At 42.1% G+C, this 22243-nt stretch overlaps 1 protein-coding gene across 4 annotated transcripts in view; it reads left to right on the top strand.

Annotated features, from left to right (window-relative positions):
* Window positions 1-646: 646 nt before the first annotated feature.
* Window positions 647-22243, top strand: part of LOC123498760 (serine-rich adhesin for platelets-like) — a 28669-nt gene continuing 7072 nt past the window's right edge. The window contains exons 1-5 of one of the 4 annotated variants that reach the window (XM_045246171.1): window positions 647-925; window positions 1552-1607; window positions 18632-18680; window positions 19086-19470; window positions 19828-22122. In XM_045246171.1, coding sequence (XP_045102106.1) covers window positions 852-925; window positions 1552-1607; window positions 18632-18680; window positions 19086-19470; window positions 19828-22122 — 2859 coding nt within the window. In that variant the 5' untranslated portion in view covers window positions 647-851. Of the gene's footprint in view, window positions 926-1551; window positions 1608-3587; window positions 3882-4411; window positions 4800-16634; window positions 17941-18631; window positions 18681-19085; window positions 19471-19827; window positions 22123-22243 lie in introns of those variants that run through there. The other 3 variants (XM_045246174.1, XM_045246173.1, XM_045246172.1) reach the window with 3 other exon arrangements.

Here is a 22243-nt window from a genome sequence, read left to right as displayed (position 1 = left end):
CTTACCCAGACAGTGGCGCCACCTTCCACCTCCGCGAGTACCAATTACTGCCAGTGTTTTGTTTAGGAAGAAGGTGGGCCGTTCAGCACAGCGCCTCCACAATTTGTAAAAGCCCTTGGCCTAGTTGAAGTGACACGGGATATTAATTTTCCTCTGGTCTAGTGACATATTAACAAGATTTCAACATTCGAACGGCTCCAATTGAAGTGACACTGGATTTCAAGTGTTTTCGCGGTTCTAGTTAGAGATTATTAACATTGCTTTGGTCTCCTCCAGTGTTAAGGCGATGTGTGGTTAGCGGGAAACCAGCACCACAGTGACTTTAGTTAGTGACTACGGATTAAAAGTGTTTTTACGGTTCTGTTGACAGAAAAGATATCTTCTTCCCTGTGAAAAGAATAACCGGCCCTGAAGACCCGGCTAATCGTGTATGCTGCCTTGGAAATCAGACGCAGTGAGAGGACTGATAAGGGGTGTGCTGGCCAGAGACAGCCTTCACTAGCAAACTGATATCACTCAATATTTCACGGCCCTAACTTGACCGCCCTAACCTCCAGGATGATGCATCAATGAATTACCGCCTGGTTATACTTAGAGGCAACTAAAAGGTATGTTTTCCGTCAGTAAACCAAGGGATGGGAAGCGACGGCGGGCATGTCTCAGAAATTGTGTGGTTTATTTTTTTACTTATCATAAGCCAGACATGTCATAAAGTGAAGGTGGATGCCTAGTCTCTCATATCAGCTGTTGAGATTTATGCGCGTTGCCAGCTTTGTGTGTCATATAGGCCCAGTAAAGCGAAACAGCCGGTGGCCGACCCTCTCTGGTGGCTGTCTTATGACGTCATCAGCATGTCCCAGCCTGCATCAGCCTGCCGAGTTCCAACATTATTTTTTTTTCTCTGCCCACTTATTTCGCCTGACAAGTAAGTTTTCGTGGTTTCTACAAATATTTAAAAGTGTTCGAAGAGTGTTCCGTGTTTGTGTCGCGTGAAATTCTGTTTTTTTTAGGCTGATTATGGCTTAGATAAAAGCCCTTTTACCTCTATAAATTTTCAAACTCGGTATCTTTGATTTCTTATTTCAAGTTGTAATTAAGTGTTGGTGCTTTCAAAAAATCGTTCATGATGGTTTAAAGTGTGTCGTGCTCCTGATAAGCTAAATATGTGGATTTTAAGATTGATTTACAGTGCCTTTAATTGTGTAAATGTGACGTATATAAAAGTAACTTTTTTTTTTATTTCAGCGTGTTACTAAGTTTTAATGTGTTCTGAAAGTAGTTCAAATTTCTGAAAGTGTTTGCGATCTAGTTGAATGAAGTTGGTGAGCTTTAGAATGTTTTTTTTAGCATGTCGAGATTATAACACTTTTATTTACCGTGTTCTTTGAAATATTCTCTTATTGCTCAGCCTGGTAATGTTTTTATATTTTAGGAGTTTGTTTTGATTGATGGCAAATCAGACTTTATTAAGCATTCGTCTCTGCCTGCCTTTTTGCGAATCAACATTTTCAAAATGGTTTATGTAACGTATATGTGTGACGTCATCAACAGGGGGCGCCCACCGTCCTGTCCAAGACCCAGACCCAGAGTTGGCTCCTTCCGGCACGGTGCGTCCATGCATTTGGTTGTCTTTGGTTTTTTTTTTTTTTTTCTTTTTATTATTGTAGCTAAGAATGGTGATGCAATGTGTGTGTGTGTGTGTGTGTTTTTTTTTACACTTCTCTATCCGTCTTTATTTATTCATTTTGGCATTAGTGAGTGTGAAGGCAACTGTCCCCACCTTGTCGCTGTCTTCTTTGACCTGCAGCACTTTCGGTATGGTGTGTGTGTGTGTGTGTGTGTGTGCAGAGGTTGGTGAAACTTTGTCTGGGGTTGGCAGTAGCAGTGACATCCTTGAGACGTATTGGTGTGTGGTGTGACGTGAGGGAAAGAGTTGAGTGGGGATGAGTGGTGAGGATGTGTATTGTGATGTGCTTCTTTCACCACTGAGAGAGGTGTGTGTGTGTTTTACATAGGTAGAAAATATAATAATTGCTGACTTTATATGTACTCCTGTAAATGGTCTTCAAACCTGGTCAATTTCGCATCCGAGTGATTTGTAGTTCAATAGAACATTGCATTGCCATCTGATCACGCGCCCAGTTTAGACAGCTTTGCTGCACGACCACCACCTTTGGGAGATCACGCCGTACTGCACAGTTAAACCAATAGTGCTTTGAATTAGTGTCCTATGAAGTTAACTTGGTAGTTCGCTCGGTGTGAACCCCCAGAGGTACGTACCCGGTGATGTTGACGGGTCCGCCTACAACATTAGTTGTTATATTGTATGAATGCGCACGTGAAAGTAAGAGTGAAACTGCGTGTACTCTATTGAACCCCGGCCCAGACAGATGGCACCGTACTCTTGACCAGTGGCAGTGCTCAAACTTTTCAAACTTATAGAACTCTTTCGCACTACCTGGTATTCGGCGAATCCCCCCGCACGATCCCCTCATCCAGTATTAGTAACCATGTAGCTGTAGCCTCTCTCTCTCTCTCTCTCTCTCTCTCTCTCTCTCTCTCTCTCTCTCTCTCTCTCCTAAAATGCGAATGATTTCATCCCTTTCATGCGTAATTTTGCCCAATTCTGTTCATACTAATAAATTAAGGTAAGCTTTTGTCAAACATGTATTACTTGCTGCCACGGAAGCCTGGGGTTCCGAGGAGCACAGATTAAGAATCACTCCATCCTGGAGCGGTCCAGCGCTGGCTGTGTGTCATATTTGCTTCTTACTGCTTCATTCAACACTGGGTTGTTGACTGAGGAGGCATGGGAGTGTTTATTTCCTTATCTTTATTTATTTGTTCGTTTGTTCAGTGGTCTAGACTTGTCATAGTCAGAGGTTGAGTAATTTGTCCTCCCTTCCACTACCTCGTCATGTTATAGTCATCTGATCTACTAAGAATCAAGTGTTGGATTTTATTATTATTTTGTACTTATATATACAACAATGAACATGTCAATCATTCGCTACGGATATGTTTGAAAGCTTAGCATAACATGTGTCTAAGAGAAATTACTGTTACTGGAATTAAAATTTTGTCTACCAAGCAGACAGGAAAATGTACATATAAATAATATTCCCATGCAGCATTGCACCATATGACACTACTGTATATTCCTGATTCAGTATGATGCCATGTGACCACTGATGTGTAGCACTACTTTCATCAAATTCTCACAGGTTACGCTCAGCCTGCAACGTTTGTACATGTCAGCCCGTAATAGCATCGTTTTCTTTCATTAATGCTTGGACTTTATGATGGGGTACTATTACTTTCTTAAAAGCTACCTTGTTTTTTTTGTTTTTGTTTTTTCATCAATTATTATTATTTTCCTATCATCGTTCTCAAAAATTTCTTCAGTAAATGGAAAAGAAAAAATCAGACATTTTGTATAAAGCAGTTATTTTGTTTTACATCGTCACACAGTACGATTGGTAACCTCTTTCTATCTCGAGTTTATCTCTTGTTGAGAAAAAGATATTATAATGTCGCTTCAAAGGTCCCAGCCTTCCTGTTGATACGAGCCACGGTGCAGTATTCCTTTTGTACTCCATGTGAAGTGTTATATTCTTAGCCCTGGCTACGTCCTTCGTATATTTATGTAGACATATTATAGCATACCTACGTAAGAAGAGATCAAGGTAGATAATGACATATCAGAAAACCCTAAACGAATAGAGTTAAAGCTAAAACATAAGAAAGAAGACTACACAAGTGTTCCTATTTTTAATAATACTTTGAAGAGGACCGTGACTGACCACTTTTGATTGTTCTCCCAAGAGGTACACAGACATAAAGGCAAACTGTTATTTTTGCCAAGATAAGATGTTGCACAGGTTAGTGAATCTCTTGTCAGTTTCTCTACTAAGCAAGTATTTTTGAAAGATTGAAGTATTTATTTTGTCTCTTATTTAATTTATTTATTTATTATTATTATTTTCTTTGTTTTAAACCACCTTCAGCTTTACCTTTTCTTGCCCCGAGATCATGATGCACCGCGCAACTCGTTAGTCGGGCGTTTACGAAGCAGCATCTGGTGGAAAATAGAACCATGATAAGCAACATTACCATCGCCTTTATCTTACTTTATACCAATCATTTCGATTTAAACCATTAAATCTGAATTTTCCGAAGTGATTTATGCACTCTGTCGTGTTGAATTTCTTTGTATTTCTTTCTTGAGTCCTTCTTGCCCTGCGTTGAGCACAGAAAACGTTCCCTTATACGCCAGCATCCTTGACCAATGAGATCTGCAGCGAGCACACAAACCAGGCTGTCATTGGCTGGACCTCCTAGCGCGGGGCGAGAGACCAATAGAAAAACAGGTGCACAATAATCCACCAATGGGAAACTCAACCTTATGACGTCATTGTTTTGGTCTTTCAGTGTTGTTTTGAGTCTCTTGTGTCGAGAAGGCGAGGTAATTAGACTTTCCATCAGTGACTGTGGTCGTATTTTCAAGTTGTGGGGGTGGAAAGTGAGTCAGGGGTGCGGGCAGGGGTGGCGGGCCAGGTGTGTGCCGCCCGCCAGGTGCTCGGGAGGGCCGGAATATGGGTGGTGGTGGCAGGGCTGGGCAGGGCAGGAAAGGCAGGGGTTGTGTGTGGTGTGTTGCGTGTGCTAACTCCTGCTACCCCTCGAGCTCATAGTGTTTTTGTGTATACCATGGTGAAGGAAGAGTGATGACCGAATGTTGTGGAGGAGGCTCACGACACCTGGCTAGCCACGACAGGTGTGGTGTGTGTCTGCTGTGACAGGTAAGTACTGGCAGACCTGTGGGACTGGGTGTGTAGGTGTGTGTTTGGGTTACATTTTGTATTTTCTGGGCATTCTTTGATTTAATTCTCGTTCCTTGCGTGATTCCCTTTGGGTATGTGGTGTGTGGTCATTTGCTGTGTGTGTGTGTGAATGTTTTTAGTTTATCTTCTGATATCCTGGTATCATATTGTTTACCTTTATTTAGTGTGATTTATATCATCAAAACTCTGAGGTGATTAAGATGACCTGTTATTTGTACTTTTTTTTTTTTTAACTGGTCACTGGTTATTTATTTTTTTTTTTTTTTTTATTGAAACTGGAAAGTCATGATTCATTATTATAACTTTGAAGTGAAATATTTATAGAAGATCAAATTTGGTGGAATTAATCTCTATACCACCAAGGTCAAATGTGTTAACTGTGAAACAGTAGATTACCTTTTGTTTTATTATTGTTATTATGTGTAAGGGTATTGAGGTTATGGAGACATGATCAGATCATTACAAAGAAAGTCAGTCATTACTTACTTCTAGAAATTCTCATCAAATGATGGAAAGTTGTCTGCCAGTGCCGGGCAGATTTAATGGTGTTGTTTCGCTAGACTATGTCCTCGGCAGCTCGATTCTTGTGGGAGTTGTAAATTGAAGGATTGGAACGTTTGTAGAATGTTACATACACGGTTGATGTGAGATTGCTCTGTAGTGGTACGTGTCATTTACAGTAACAGTGGGCAAACTTTTCAGTGCAAAGGCCTCATTAAAATATTAACAATTTTATAGGGCTTCATAGTATATTGACCAAAAATTATTAATATTTAAAATAGACAAAATAAATGGCTTTAAGAAAAATGCAATTGATTTTGTTAGTATTTGTTGTTTTAAAGTATTGTACAAGTTACACATGAATGCATATATTTAAAAGACAATGTAACTCAATTTAAAGTTTAAACTATAAAGGAAAAAGTACCTTTAAATTGGAGCTTTACATGAAACACATTTGAAAGATAAAATAACCTTGTTTAAGATTTTTTTCTTATTATTTCTTATTCTGTAAAGTAGAAAAACATAATCATATAAAAAAAACAAAGTAACTAGTAACTGTTTAAAAATTGAAAAAGAATGTTAGTAGTGATTAACATTTTAAAGTAGAAATGTCAAATGAAATGCCCATAAACTAACATTTGGCGGGTCACATGCGGCCCATGCTGACTTAACGGAAACACTGCCCTTCCATAATAAGAAAAAGATATAAAAGAAATTTGCTGAAAGACTGCCATCAGATTTATTAAAATCTCATTAAAATCTCTATGGATTTCTTCTTTTTAAGTAATGGGCATGTATTTTATAGAAATAATTAATTGGTAACTTGTTCACCAGTGTAACTTATATAGCCCAAGATGTGCCGGTGTGCATGAAAAGGAAGCACAGAGTGAAGTGTGTGGACTTGTCAATTATTATTAGCGTAATTGATTAGAATATCTTGGTTTAGTATAAAGAAGAAATGTTAAGCCAGTAATGACAAAATATTTTCTAAAACTGTTTAGCTACTATTTGTGGCAAATATTTAATTGCAGTATCATCAAGCAGCTATTGCACTGATGTAGAGGAATGCTACATTATGTGAAACATGACTATCTTATCCTTCCATTACAGAAACAGATGTAACTATCATACAAGTGATTACTTATCTACATGTATTGCTAATAGCTACTCCCTTTAGGACCATTAACCTAACCTCACTATATACAGCCCTCCATTATGGAGTTACACCTAAGATTAATTTAATTCTTTGTGCTAAATTTTCACGGTCAGGATGTACCATAGGTTCACTAGGTAAGGTGGATCACACATGTGTAAGAACCAGTCATTGAAATAGCTTTAGAACATAATTTGCCATGATTAGCTAAAGTTCCACTTCATTAACATAAACCATTACGTATATTTGATCTGTTGTGAAAATCAATTTAGGCAATTACTTCAGATAGCTACCTAGTACATATGAGATGATTAAACTTAATATTTGGTGTAGCTAAATAATTTGTTTTACAAATGCTAGTGAGATAGACTTGTATTCTTTATACTGCCTGCTGCCACTTACTAACACATTAGCTACAGTTACAAACAAAATTGATGCACATTTTTATCACACTGTCTGCAGAAAGTAATGAAATAATTGTACATATGTCCATACCCTTCCTCCAAAAGCATATTTCATGGAGTTTGCTTTACTTTGAACATTTTCTTGGGAAACTTTACCAAAATGTTTAATAGGTTTATAGGAGAATGATGGAACACAATAATTTCTGTCTTGATGTTAGTTGTAAATTAATAGTGTGTGATAGTACTTAATACCAACACTGATAACACTGTCAGATTCTGCATGCTGAGAAACTGCTTAGCCATATAGGTGCAGTTTTTGTGTGGTTAGACAATAGTTTTGTGAGGAATAACAATCACAGGCATGTTTTTATCTTAAATTCTCCTGTTTTCACCTGCTGAATTCTCTCTCTCTCTCTCTCTCTCTCTCTCTCTCTCTCTCTCTCTCTCTCTCTCTCTCTCTCTCTCTCTCTCTCTCTCTCTCTCTCTCTCTCTCTCTCTCTCTCTCTCTCTCTCTCTGAATACAAAAATATGATACGGAACTGTAGACAGTTTGGGATGAATTCCATAATCTAAAACAAGTGAGACAGGTAACTGGAGCCTGCATGGCTGACAGCAAAGAATTACTTAACTTAACATGAACTGCACTGTTGATTGATAATATACTTTCAAGGTGAAAAGGGATTTCTATAAGATGTTCTTTAAGTTTTTAAATTGAAGCTAAATATTAAGTGGCATAATATGCATTCTATGGAGCAATTTGTATATATGTATGTATATATATATATATATATATATATATATATATATATATATATATATATATATATATATATATATATATATATATTTATTTATTTATTTATTTATTTATTTATTTATTTATTTATTTATTTATATATATATATATATATATATATATATATATATATATATATATATATATATATATATATATATATATATATATATATATATATATATATATATATATATATATATATATATATATATATATATATATATATATATATATATATATATATATATATATATATATATATATATATATATATATATATATATATATATATATATATATATATATATATATATATATATATATATATATATATATTCATTCATTTATTCTTATTTGTTTATTTCCTTTGCAAAACGTATACTTTGTTCTGGGAAGTTTAGGATAAAGATTGTGACAACCTGTTCACTTCAACCTTCCCAAATAAAATTAAAGCCTTTGCCAAAAGAAAATACATAAATACATACATGCATCAATATTTCTACTTGTTATATAGATTTAGATAGTGTGGATTGATCCACAAAATATTACCTGTGGCTGTACACTCCACAGTTGTGTTGGAAGAATAGGGGTAGCTACTGCCACCATATCCCTTGAATGATATAGAAGGTGACTAAAGGAACAGAATAAGGGAACTAAGGATCTAGTCCCCTTTACTTTTATTCCTACAGTGAGACAAGGCGTGACATCTTGTCTCAGCTATCCCCTTTAAACAGGATCTCAGTGTAGTATATTGATATGGATACAGAGATAGACACCTACAAAACTAAATAATGAACATAGTAAGTCTTTAGGTGGCCCTCAGGATCTGAAAGATGCAAAAGCATAATTTTCAAAATTTCATCACATCAAAAGCATGTATAATATGTATAGCCTAGCTTGTTTGCTGTTTCTTCATGATTATACTCGTACATAGTTGCAAATATTAGTATGGCTTTTATCACATGAACTCCATAAGTTACTTAATATTTCTGTGAAATTTTATGAAGGTTTAGTCGGTCAATGATAGATATTAATTATCAAAATCAGTTTCTGTTGACTTACATGAGGTATTACAAGCAGTGCCTCCATGGCCATGTCACACATGATGCCGTGGTCTCATCTCATTGGTAGTGAAACACACAGCCTTGCATTGCTCTAGTAGGATACACACACACACACACACACACACACACACACACACACTGAATTGTTTCATTAGTGAATGATATAGGCATTATATAACATCGTGTGTTTTGCAGCTTGGGTGAAGCAGATTATTGTCACCTGGTCAGTTAGAAAATACAGTTTGTTGTCAACAGTATTCTTTAAAGGAAAGCTGTCTAAATACCAAGCTGATATCTCCCTAAAGGCCAGTAGCCAAGACAAAATGTCATGCCTTATCCCACTAGAAATGAAAATACATGGAGTGAAACCCAAGTCCCCTCACTACATCCCTTTTAGTTAGCATTTACAACAGGCTGGGAATGTGATAAAAAATAGTATCCAAGAGAGGTGTAGGAAGCCATTAGGCCTACACATAGTAGTCCTGTGATAGCATGGCAGTAGTCTCTGACCATTCAGTGGGCAGTCAGCCAGGCTTTCTTACATACCACAAAAATTTATTATCGTTAAAGATTCACAACAAAATCAAGTCAGATTGTTGTATGTATATGAGGAAATGAAGATCCAGTTTATATATAACTAAGATAGTGAGGGTTTGAATGTTTAGGAAATTATGATCATGTATTTGTGGTTATCATTGCAATTCCGGGTGTCCACTCATGCTCATACATCCTTAATCAGTCAGAAATTGCCATCAGTACAGTTTTATATTCACAATGTCACTTTTTTACTCATAGTTACTCCCAAATTAAATGAGATGAAAAAATATAGTGGCTACTACTTTCAAATACCTACTCATCACTTGTGTAAGACCCGAGTAGAATTCAGCCAGAGTAACCCTTCATTACTATGATTTTTTTTCTTTCACAGTAAGGAGTCTTTCACCTTCCATTCCTATATGTCATGTCTGAACAGTCTCGAGGCTTTATACCGTAACCATCACTGTAGAAGACAGACTGAGGTTTCTGGGATATCTTATAACTGTGGCAGCTCATGAGAAATAGAAAGATTGCATTGGGTGATTATTTAGAAACAGAAAGATTAAATGATATTTCAGATATTTATACCCAACTGTGCTACTTTGACCTTTTTTTTTTTTTTTTTTTTTTTTTTCTCTCAATCATGTACATACATATATTTAGAACATACATGGAAAACATAAAGTAGTTATGGAATAGGAGAAGTAGAGAATACTAGAGGAACATGATTATACCTGTTTTGGCTGTCCTTTGGTGCAAGGTCTACTAGGAACGCTGGACGGCCATTGAATGGGTAGCAGTTAGGTCTGTATTAGTGAAGAGAGTTCCTTATTGTCATTCTGTGGTGCTGCTGTGGTTAATTCCTTCTCGGCTTTGAATCCTTTAACAAGCACCTTTGTCTCCAGCTTCCTCACCTTCATGTGGTGTCACTAATCTTGACTCATTACTGTTCAAAAACCATTACCTTCTAAGCTCCTCTCCTTCCTATCTTGATTGACTTTTGCAGTCTTGCTCTCCCCTGCATTATTGTATTCTTGTACATGTATGTACTTGTTCCTCCATTATTAATTCAATGGCCATGGGTACAGAAAGCCATAAAGCTTGCAAGAAATGTTTCCCCATTCCATCAATGCTATTACTATCACTTTCTTTCTTCCCCTGAAATACTGTTTCCAGGGGGCACAGGGCTCACCACACAGTATATCACCTTGAAGTTGCTGTCTGTACTATTGGTTAGGTCATATCAGAGCTAAGTAGTACAGAAAATATTTGTATTTATTTAGACATTCATATAAACTGATTTAGTGGAAAAACTTATTAATGTGGTTTATCTTTATTACTTATTATTTGTGCCTATGAGAAACTAAAGATAAATATGTAGGCAGATAGACATAAATATTGAGGTATACAGTGTGTATATAGTATGAGTTGTATTCCATGTGGAAATACTGTTATGGGCTATTAATGAGGCGTGCATTTACAGTGTCTTGAAATTGAGTTTCAACAAAATTGGAATCAAGTTAAATGAGGAAGGTAAATTACATTATAGAAAGCTACGAAACCATGACAATGATGCCTGAGTTGATTATAGTAATTATTATATTATTGTTGTTGTCCCCCCGTGTATGCATGTTACTAAAGTGTGGTTACGGTGGAGCACCTGAATGCCACACCCAGAGAACACAGAAAGAAGGAGCAGATACTATTTTTATTATTTTTTGTTTTATATATAATTACGGGTACATACAACATGCGAGGTGGTACATGGCATCTGTCACTGATAAGTGAATTCGCCACATTCTTTGAGAGAGAGAGAGAGAGAGAGAGAGGGGAGGTCAGAGGGTCGAGAACGAGATGCCATCATTGTCCGCCCGGCCAACACCCTCCTTCTTTCTCTCCCTTTGTTCCCCCTCGCCCTTCTTCCCCTTTGTTGCAGCATCCTTCTCTCTCCCCTCCTTGCTGTGTCTCCCCTTTGTCTCTCTCTCTCTCTCTCTCTCTCTCTCTCTCTCTCTCTCTCTCCTCCTCCTCCTCCTCCTCCTCCTCCCCCCCTTGGCCGTGTCGAGTCTAACACTGAGTGACGGGAACAGGCGGCGTCAGCAGGTACTAGGAGGGGGGGAGGGGGGAAGCAGTAGCAACAGCAGGTGAGCAGGCCGCCAGGTGGAGGGAGAGAGAGAGAGAGAGAGAGAGAGGCACGTGAGGTGGACGGAAGGGGCGTGTGTCCGTGGCGGGCGTCGACGGTGCTTTAAGGCACTTCCCTGTTGGGGGAGGGTGACGGTGGGGGAGAGAGAGAGAGAGAGAGAGGTGGGTGGGTGGGTGTGTACAAAGCGTCAGTGTTGCCTTGTCGTGGAAATGATCGAGTCGTGGGCTTCTGATGCGGGGATTGGGGGCGTGTGTGGCGTGGCGGCTCTGGCGGGGCGGCGCGGGGGTGGGGGTGAGGGCGTGGACAGGCGTGTGTGTGTGTGTGTGTAGCAGACCACGGCGACAATGCTTACATCTCCCTCCACCATCACCGACACACCTCTCCTCCTCCTCCTCCTCACCACCACCACCACTCCCTGCATGTGTTCACCCGCGTTGAAATGATAACTTAATTACCACAACCATGTCCTCCTCCTCCTCCTCCTCCTCCTCCTTCTTTCCCTCTATTTTATGTCCCTATGTCATTGCTACACTCCTACTACCTCTTCTCTTCCTGCTCTTCTTTCCCTTCCATCTCCTTTCCTCCTCTCTCTCTTGCTTTTATTTGCTTTCTTTCCCTGTCCCTTGTCGCCAATAATGTTAAGCGGTTATCTCTCTCTCTCTCTCTCTCTCTCTCTCTCTCTCTCTCTCTCTCTCTCTCTCTCTCTCTCTCTCTCTCTCTCTCATCCTTCCAGCCTTCTCCTTTCTCCCATTTCTGCTTTTACACTCCGTATGCACAAAATAATCTGGCGAAGGAGGGAAGAGGAAGAGGATAGAGGGATATATGGGATTGTAGAGATCCTTCAAGTATCCTATATATCCTCTCGTTTATCTCATTATCCTATCCATCTCTTACTTTTAAACCACATTGCGCAGGTTAAGACGGGCATCCTCGTGAGGGCCAAAAGGTCTGCTGCGAGTTGTCCCTTCTTTGGGTTCCTTTGAGGTGGAGCGGGCGTCTTAGGGAAGCTTCTTAAGAGGCCACCTGTTGCTGACACACGCCCCCCTCACCCCTCTCCCCCCAACACCCCCGCACTACCACGCTGGCTGGCACTGACACCCCCCAACCCCCCTCCCTATCCACCACCACCACCATCACCAACACTACGGCCTTACCAAGTTGCCGGTTCATGACTCAGAGAGAGAGAGAGAGAGAGTTTGGGATGTCTTGGTGTTTGTTTGTTTGTAAGGATGAGAAGGATGCTTACGCGGTTTGTTTTGGGTTTTCTTTTTTGTATCTTTTTTTTCTTTTTCGTTCACATATTTTCGACACCATTTTTTTTTCCTAGTCGTCCATTTGGCTGTGCGTTCTATAAAGTATTGCATAGTTTTTGTTTTTTTTTTTTCCTCTCTACGAGTGTTACAGTATTTTATGTGAAGGCTCGTATTGAGAAACACTTTCCTTCCCCACGCATCACAACTAATTCAAAAGACGAAAGCGAGGGTTTGCCTGGTTCTGAAGAGCGTTTCCCTTGTGGATAATGTAGAAATCGTGCTATTATGTCACCAGAACCATATAGGAAGTGAAGCATTTCTAAATATCCTTGTGATTTCAAATAGATAGAGCTTTTTGAATGTAAGGTCCGTATTCAGGCTTGATTAACGGGGGTTTTCAAGAGTGTTTATCCAGTTAACCCCTTCAATACTGGGGACACAGTTTTACCTTGGAGATTTGTTTCCGATTAGACCATTTTATTGACATTAGGAAGGGCCTGTGGAGGTAAGATGATTAATGGCCAGAGTCTTCACTATTTTAATCCCCCACATAAGTTTCTGAAGCTGTATAAAATCACCAAATAATAAGCAAAATGAATATGAAAACACGTCTTGGTACTAAAGGGGGTTAATAATACAGAAATCTTGTCAGTCTGCCTCTAGAGCCGTAAAAACACCTTTAAAAACTCGTGTAAATTTAGTTAAAGCCCTTTGAAATGATGGAGGTGAAGCAGATTTTTATTTATTTTTTTTCCTATTTATTCATTTATTTATTTGTTTTATTTTATTTATTTATTTTTTTAAGAATACGAACCTAAGTATACGTCGTGGAGATGCAGCGCAGATGTATTTCCGAATACCGTAAGTCGGGGAACTTGGGGAAGATTGGGTCGCGTGTATCAAGATCACATTGTATATTTTTATGTATCGAGAGGCATGCACAGTTTAGGGACGAGTGGCGACTTGGCACTGTGTTAAGTAGATCAGTCACCTCACTGGCTCCTACACACTCCATGCATAGTGAAAGAGGTTTTTGCTGCTGTTTTTTATTATTATTATTATTATTATTATTATTATTATTATTATTATTATTATTTATCGGTGCCTTACGTATATCAAGATGTCATGTGTGGTCTTTATATTAAGATGTCAGTTGAATCCAGCCTTGTATGTAACAGATCAGTGGTGTGTGTGTGTGTGTGTGTGTGTGTGTGTGTGTGTGTGTAGTAAGAATAGGCTGACGTGAAGCTGTGTGTGGGGTGCGGGTTGGGTGTCCCAGTCGGGAGGATCATAAAAATACTACACACTTGAGACTAAGGATCATGTAAGCTACTCTATTTTCTCTCCTGTAATGTGTATAGTTTTGTAGTAAGCACATACCGCATCCCTAGTTACGTCGCGATGCATGAATACATATACTTTACTTAGCCTTGTGTTAGCCCGTACTTACACGCAGAGGCGGCGCAGTAACGTTCTGGTGCGCGTCTGTAAAAGTAGTATTTCGTATGTGTTACTTAACCCCTTTAGTACTGGGACGCATTTTTACCTTGATTTTGGAATATGATTAGATCATTTTATTTGCATTAGAAAGTGTCTACGAAGGTCAAAAGATTAATGGCCAGAGTCCTCACTAGTTTAATCCCCCACATGAGTTTTTGAAGCTGTATAAAATCGCCAATAGTAACCACAATGAATATGGAAACACGTTCTGGTACTGAAGAGGCTGAGCATTATCTCAGCCTTGCTCATCCTGCTTGTCTCCATGTCTCATCACTCATGCTAGCTGGCCAGTGCTGCCTCAAGCGTCAGCCTCTCGAATACAGATGAATATTTCTGCAAGATGAGTCTGTGTCGTAAGAGAAGTGGGTTTTGTAGCTCAACTGTCAGCAGGTTTGCGCGGGCGGTGATGCAACCACGTTTAATGTGAGTAACTGAGTGTGTTCCGGTGCTGCTTGACCGCGCTGATGACAAGACCGGGAGTAAAAGAGCCTTTGTGTATTGTGGGAGGGCGGGGGAAGAGAGGAGGGTGGAGTGTGGTCAGCGGAAGTAGACCATACGGCCATACTATTATAGCGGAGCCGTTCACCCATGAGGCGCCCAACACACGGACAGGCTGGCGGGGACGCGAGGGCGGTGTGTAGAGCCTTCACAACTCCAGTACATCCGTTGACAAGGGCTGACCTCTTGCCTGCCACTCCCCCAGAGATGTTCATTAATTCCACGCTTTCCGGCGCACCTGTCCAAGGCGGCTGGTCTCGCTGATATTCTGGCGGCGGCGACACAGGTGTGGCGGTGGAGGTGGCGCTCAGTTTTGTGGCGCCTGCATCCCCCCGCGCCGTTGAATAACCTACGCCGCTCGGGAGGGTTGGTGCCACCCTGTTATAGCTCACGGGCTTTGGTGGTAGCACGAGAGAGAGAGAGAGAGAGAGAGAGAGAGAGAGAGAGAGAGAGAGAGAGAGACTCAGGGTAGGGCAGGCATAGTCTGGTCCTGCTTCTAATCGATCCTTCCTAGGGATAATTGTTCATTATTAATGCCTGCCAATTATTCACGCTGGGAATCTGCCAGGTATTTCCCGCCTCACTCACTCGGCACACGTCTGCTGCAGAGGAGCGGCCAGGGCACAGGTGCTGTCAGGGGCAGGATGTAGGGATCACTGACAGGGAAGAATGTTGGCAGCTCAGAAATTTAGCGACAAGAAGACTGACAGTGGTAAGGGAGATAGTAAATGTTAGGAGTTTTTTATTATTTTTTTCTCTCCCGTTATTTATACATTAGTTGACCTGTTGTATGAGGGTAGAGAGGAAAATATGGCAGAGTATATCCTCTCTCTCTCTCTCTCTCTCTCTCTCTCTCTCTCTCTCTCTCTCTCTCTCTCTCTCTCTCTCTCTCTCTCTCTCTCTCTCATTTTACACAGTCTAGGTAAGGTGACTGACTGGCTGTGTATATATTTTTAAAGTACTCTTGGCAGCCACGTACTGTGACGAAGGGAAATCTTGACGAAATGGCCATGAGATTACAGGAAACTTGTACCTGCTTTCCTTCAGAAGTGCACCCCGACTTGATCTCTCTCTCTCTCTCTCTCTCTCTCTCTCTCTCTCTCTCTCTCTCTCTCTCTCTCTCTCTCTGTCGACACCAGCAGCAGATCAATTTAGTCTTCTCAGTCCTCACTTTAGTTTCGTGTTATTTTTACTCTCCTCTGTGATTCTTTTTATTTTTTTCTCTCGCCTACATTATGAGGGGGTGAGCTGAGTGATTTCGATTGGTGGTGATGCTTTGAGTGGTGGTGGCCATGGTGGTGGTGGTGAGGATAGGACATAGTGGTGAGGTGGGGACAGGCAGGTAGTGGTAGTAGTAGTGGCAGCAAGGCATAGCCAGACAAAGGTGAAGGCGAGGTAGACGTTGTTGTGAGGGTTGTTGGGTAGATTGAGGTGGTGATGATGGTGAAAGATGAACAGCTGGTGATGGTGGTGGTGGTGGTGGCGGCGGCGGAGAGGCCTAGACGGATGGTGATGGCGGTGGTGCTGACGACACGAGAGTGGTGAGGGTGGGCAGGTGATGATGAGGGAGTGTAGAGGACGGCGGCGGTGTGTGTTCCCCGCGGCATTATTGATCCCACTGCGCATGAATGGCGGGGCGGCCAGCCTTTGTATCCACTCACTCACTCACTCCGCCGCCACCACACGCGACCCCCCAGCCACCCCCTTTTCCCCTCTCCCTCCCCCGCCACTGCCATCACCTCTACCTTGTTGTCCCAAGCTCACGTATTTTTCCATTTTTCTTTGTCCCTATGCATCCCCATGAATCGTGTGGCGTGGCTAGTCAGCTGGTAGCAGGGGAGTGGGTGGGGGTGTGGATAGTAAGTGTGAGGGGAGAGTGAGGGAGGGTGATGAAGGAGGAGAGTGAGATGAGCTCAGTTGGCTCCCCGGCGGTGTACGGAAATGTGTGCACAGGGGCGATGCGCTGTGGAAAGGCTGAAAATGAAATTGATTTAGTGCTCAGGTCGGGTGGCACTCCTCTCCCTATCGTCTGCGACTGCGTCAGAATTTGCACGCACTCCGGACACACCTCCCCGGCCTTGGCCACGGTTTCAGTTACGCTGCCGACTCTAGCTTTTCATTCTTGTGACAACTCTGGCCCGTTGATGTCGTCAGGGCGTCCTTAACCTTGGAGCCACTGAGAAAGTGCGGCGGGAGTACTGAACGGGTTGCAAGAGTGGCGTGTAGGCAGCAGTGGCGGTCATTTCTCCACGAGCAGACAGCAGCAGACACTACCTGCCTGCTGCGATACTACTCGTATATCACCCCCACACTCTGCCTTCCTGCCGCCCTCTAACGCTGCTCATCCTTGCTGCTTCAGCCTGTCAAACTCAATGGACCTCCTCTGATTACAACACAACCCAGAATGCTCGTCGTGGCGGCTGCTCCCCTCATCTCCTCAGCTTATTACGTGACACCAGAGCCATTGGAACATTAGCAAGACAGAAATGTAGGCTATGTGAGCCCTAGAGCGCCACTGTGAACTCCACCAACCAACTCGAGATAATTTAGCCAATTACTCTAAGTGCGAGGAATCGGACGGGTGTCTTACTACGCGCGTTGGCTCCCCCTGCTCCCCCAGCGCCCCTCCCCCGTGCGTACTCTACACACAGCCGCCGCCGCCGCTACACAGAGCCAGGCTTCTTGTCTGTGCTACTGCTCTCCCCCGCCCACCTACACGGCCCATGGAACTCCGAATATCACCCCGCCGTGTACATGAGCGGAATGTGATGGTGTAACTGGCAACCACACGGATCTGGAGGTGTAGAGTGCTAGTGTTGGTGGTGCTTGTGTCAACTGAAGTGGCACTCATACGCACCAGCGCTCCTCCGCGGCCTGGGGAATGGCATCGGACGTGACACAGGCGAGAATATTAACTCAGTGCCAGAAAGTGTGGAGGCTAGGGTTACTGAGGTGGTGTGTAGCGTCCTCACGTAGCCACACATGCACCCCAGCCGACGCCAGTGATTTCTGCTGCCGAGGGAGTGAGTGTGAGGGCGGGCCAGCCGGGTGTGTGGAGGGAGAAACAGGGGAGCGTCCGACGGCCCCTCTCTCAGCCTTGGCAGCGAAACCTTGCAACAACCAGCTAGGCGTGCACTAATAAATAAACTCATCCTTTGCCTTGTCCGTGTGACTCTCGCCCTTAGCACCATGAGCCATACAGGTCACACTTGCATTCACTGGACCACAAACTTAACCAGTCTCTGTCCAAGTGAGTGAAATTCGAGTGATTGTTTTCATTTTTTTAAGCGGTTTGCCGTTTTTGAAAGGCTATATAAGCATGCCCAGCTCTTGCAGTGTTGTGTGTCTGCAGGACCAGGAGACCAGGATGTGTGTGTGTGTGTGTGTGTGTGTGTGTGTGTGTGTGTGTGTGTGTGTGTTTGTTTGTCTGTGTCTGTGTGCGTGCGTGCGTGCGCGCGCGTGTGCGTGCGCTCGGAGATCAGTGTGTGTGTGTGTGTGTGTGTCCGCGCACGCGCGCGTGCGTGCGTCCGTGTGCATGCGCTTGGAAAGCAAGATTTTTCAAGGTTATTATATGATAAACCCACCAGTTTTGTTTGTTTTTTTTTTTTTTTTTTTTTTTTTTTACTATTGATTTTTTTTAGCACTACTACTACTACTACTACTATTATTATTATTATTATTATTATTATTATTATTATTATTATTGTCAGCACTATTATTCTTGTTATTATAAATTTGCATAAGAATAAATATTAGATAATATTTCTATATGACTGAGTTGATAAATCACACCATGATAGTCACAAGTATTGGTATTACTGCCATGGATGTATGCCAACCATGTCATAAAGACATTCTAATTTCTGGTATTACAATCATCTCCTTCCTTTTAAAAGTTGTCAAGTTGTTTGTCATAGTGATGTGTGGTTTCCTTGCTGCAGGTCTTGATGAGGAGGTAACATGTAGCCGACTACAGGATCTTCCTGACTTGTAAGTAAGACATTGATGTGTTACAGCCTAGACATCAGACCACCTCGCTTACCACTTACAAACACCATCAGCAATAATCAATCATTTTGTCCATTTTTATTACTAAATTTGTATTGTGATACATGTAATTAGTTTTGACAGCATGTGAATTTTAAATTAGCATTTATTTCCTTTCCCCTTTCATTATTTTTGGAAGTCACTTTCTGTGCACAGTAATGTAGCTACACCTCAAAGTTTGATGTAGTTTAGAGTATTGGGGTCAGTAAGAGTTGTGACATGCTGTTGCTGCTACAGCAACAGATGGTACACTTTCCAAATATTATGAATAATAGTTCCTTGGCTTCTGAGGCAACAATGAAGCTTTAAAGTGATAAGAGAGTTGTGTTTCAAAGTATCATATTACAGGTGGGTGCGGTGCAGAGCAGCAGAGGTCAAGATGGAGGTTCCCGACAGCCAGCTGGCCCAGATATCCCCCCCTTTACCTCCACCAACTATAGCAGCAGAGGCACCCCACCAGTCATCATCCCCATCCCAGATCTCTCCAACATCCCCACTTCAGTCACTTCCTCACACTCCATTACGCCATTCTCCCCTGCCCCACACTCCAATAACTCCACACACTCCCCTACCTCACACTCCTATCACCCCGCACAGCCCCCTCACACCCCTCACCTCACAGAGCACCTTAGCATCAGAAGCCTCTGTTGACTCTGGTGTAGCATCAGCGCACTCACTGGACATGTTGCACAACAGTTGCAACAGCTTTGAGACACATGCACTGCGCCGGAGGGTAAGTGTCCCTTTGGCTGTAACTTGAGAGGGACACCAGAGAGGGAAATGGGAAACACTGGTAATGAAGATGTCTGCAGTGCTGTTGTTAGGCCTCACTTCATGAGCACACTAAAGAAAACTAGATGTGCAGAAAATAACTCATGAATTAGTTGTTGTATTTGATGCATGTAACTTTGCATTACAAACTGTCAAATCTATAACTCACTTTATATAATTGAATTGATATAGAATTGAAGGAAGTGTAATTAAATAGCATCAGCAACATTGCAATGAAATATAAAATGTAAGAAAGTAGATTTTTTAAAGTGTCACTCCTCCTAGTGATTACATGAGATAAGAGTATGACGCATTGCAGGCTGGAAGCAGTGTAAGCAGTGGGACCAGTGAGGGGTGGCTTGGTTCCCTTGATGGTGATCCAGCTGGTCTGGAAGTCCTCCCAGAGCTGTGGCCTCACTCTGAGAGTCCCACAGCCCAGGGACACAGCCTTCCACCCTCCCACAACAGTCCTGCATCCCCAGAACACAGTCCCACAGCCAACCACCTCAGCCCCACACAGTCTTGTCATAGTCCAGTAACTATGCACCATAGTCCCACCACCACTACAACAACAACTACCACCACCACCACCACCGCCACCAGTCAGAACCATCTTCCTCCATCGTCAGAAACAGATAACAGTAAGGCCGTCGTGCCCGGTGACTGTCAGGACTCCGAGAGGCACTCCTCATCCCCAAGAGACAACCCCAAGGAAGCTTTTTCATCTGTGATACCAATTCACCCTAGTGCCCTAAGTCCTCACACAAGTCCACTGAGGCCAGGAGTGGTGCAGACAGGAAAGAAGAGGCAAAATTTTCTGATAACAGTGAACTCTGCTCCTGTTACGGAGTCACAGTGCAGACAGGTTTTTACTGAGTTTGGTTGCTCAGGTGATGAGGCAGTTTATGAAAACAAATTTTATTATGGCAAAGATCATTTGTTTATACAAGAAAATTGTGGTTTAAATGGTGTACTGAAGAAAACAAAGGAAGCCCACCATCCAGCTAGTGTTAGTGAAGCTGAGCAGATGGCCAGGGAATGCATTTGGATTGACAAATTTGCATCGTTATTTGTGAAGCATATTATAGAAGAAGCCCTGTCTGTCAGTTCGTACCGAGGGTGGTCCATTAAATGCTCAGGCCAGTGTCAGCGTGAGCAGTGTCGTCAGGAATACCAGAAGAAGGAACATACCCTATGGAGTGTTGCAGGAGGCAAGGGGAATCGTAAATCCAGCATCCCGCTTTTAGGTTTGTCCTGTGGGAGTCCTGGTTTGTGTTGGACTCCAGAGTTACCCTACAGTCCCTCACATCGACCACATTCACGGTCCTCTCTGGGTTCAAGCCTCTCCTTTTCCCATGACTCACTGGTAAGCTCTGGCCCTCGCATGGATGACTCTCACCTTATCACTGGCGCTGTGTCACATGATGCCTTGCTCTTTCCTACTTCTAAAGCCTCCCACAGTGATGTTAGTGACATTTATAATGTGCCACTGGATGGAGATATCTATGCAGTGCCAGTAGATGTAGTGAAACCTAAAGAGGGCCAAATCATACATCCAAAGGCCATTATGCATCATCCAAAAAAGAGACATCACAGAAAACATGCCAAGAACAGTACTACCGTTAGTGCCACCTTACTACATGATAACAATTCTAAAAAGGTGAGCAGCTTTGATCCTGTGTGCAGTACCCGTACACTGAAAGACAGTAGTGTCAGTAGAAGCAGACAGCACTCTGGCCAATCTGTTAACTCAGTTAGTGGTGACTTACTGAAGGCCAGCAAACGACATAGTGTACCCAGTAACATTGGCTGTGCTCTCAGCATGACTCCCAAACATAGTTCTAGCAAAGAAAATCATGAACCAATACACATGACTTTAGAGGAAGTAAGAAAGTCTTTCCATGAATCTGATGATACCATAAACTGCAACAAGGGTAATAGGGTGCAACAGAGTAATAAGGGTATTAATGAGCAGTCAAAAATATGCAGAATTATTCCCTTCACAGCAATGAAGTCATGCAAGAGAAAAGATAGTTCCGAAAACAGACTTGATGATAACCGAAAGAAGGGCAGAAGTATATCAAGTAATATCCGTAACACACTCATAACAATATTTGGTCTCAAGAAAGGAACAAAATCCAGTGGTACAAGATTAAAAAGTGGGAACTGTGTGGATGCTGCTTCTCAGGGATTTTCAGAAGTCGCAGGCAATGGAACTGCAACCCTTGTCTGCTCCCCCACCTCAGGTCCGCAACACAACCATACCACAAACCCAGCTTCAACTACAGTCACCAGAAACCACCAGAACAGCCAGCAGAACCACCACAACAACCACCGCCACTCAAATGGCATTAATACAGGCCTGTTATCATGCCTAGGCAACCTCAGGGCAGAGACTGATGAACAGCCTGTCACCACACCCAACATCCCAACGCAAACTGTGGCTCCGTCTCGCTCACCAGCCATAGTGACTAACAGGGCACTGCCTCCTCTACCTCTGCCCACTTCGGGAGAAAATGAACCCTCCCCCAAGACTCCAGAACCTGAAATTGGAGGAGAACGAAGAGAAGAAGAAGGCTGTGATTTTGCTTCTATTATAGAGAAAGTTAAAGATGTAAGTAATTGTAATAAATGTTATCTGTAAATTTTTTTTCAGTAGCAGGTAATTTATTGCTAATTTGTCAAACTCAGGCATGTGAATGACACCATAGGGATTTGTGCTTTTATCATTTGTC

Source organism: Portunus trituberculatus, chromosome 48, assembly GCF_017591435.1.
Source record: "Portunus trituberculatus isolate SZX2019 chromosome 48, ASM1759143v1, whole genome shotgun sequence".
Taxonomy (NCBI): domain Eukaryota; kingdom Metazoa; phylum Arthropoda; class Malacostraca; order Decapoda; family Portunidae; genus Portunus; species Portunus trituberculatus.
The sequence above is the reverse complement of the archived record's forward strand: the minus strand, read 5'-3'. Positions and strand labels throughout refer to the sequence as shown.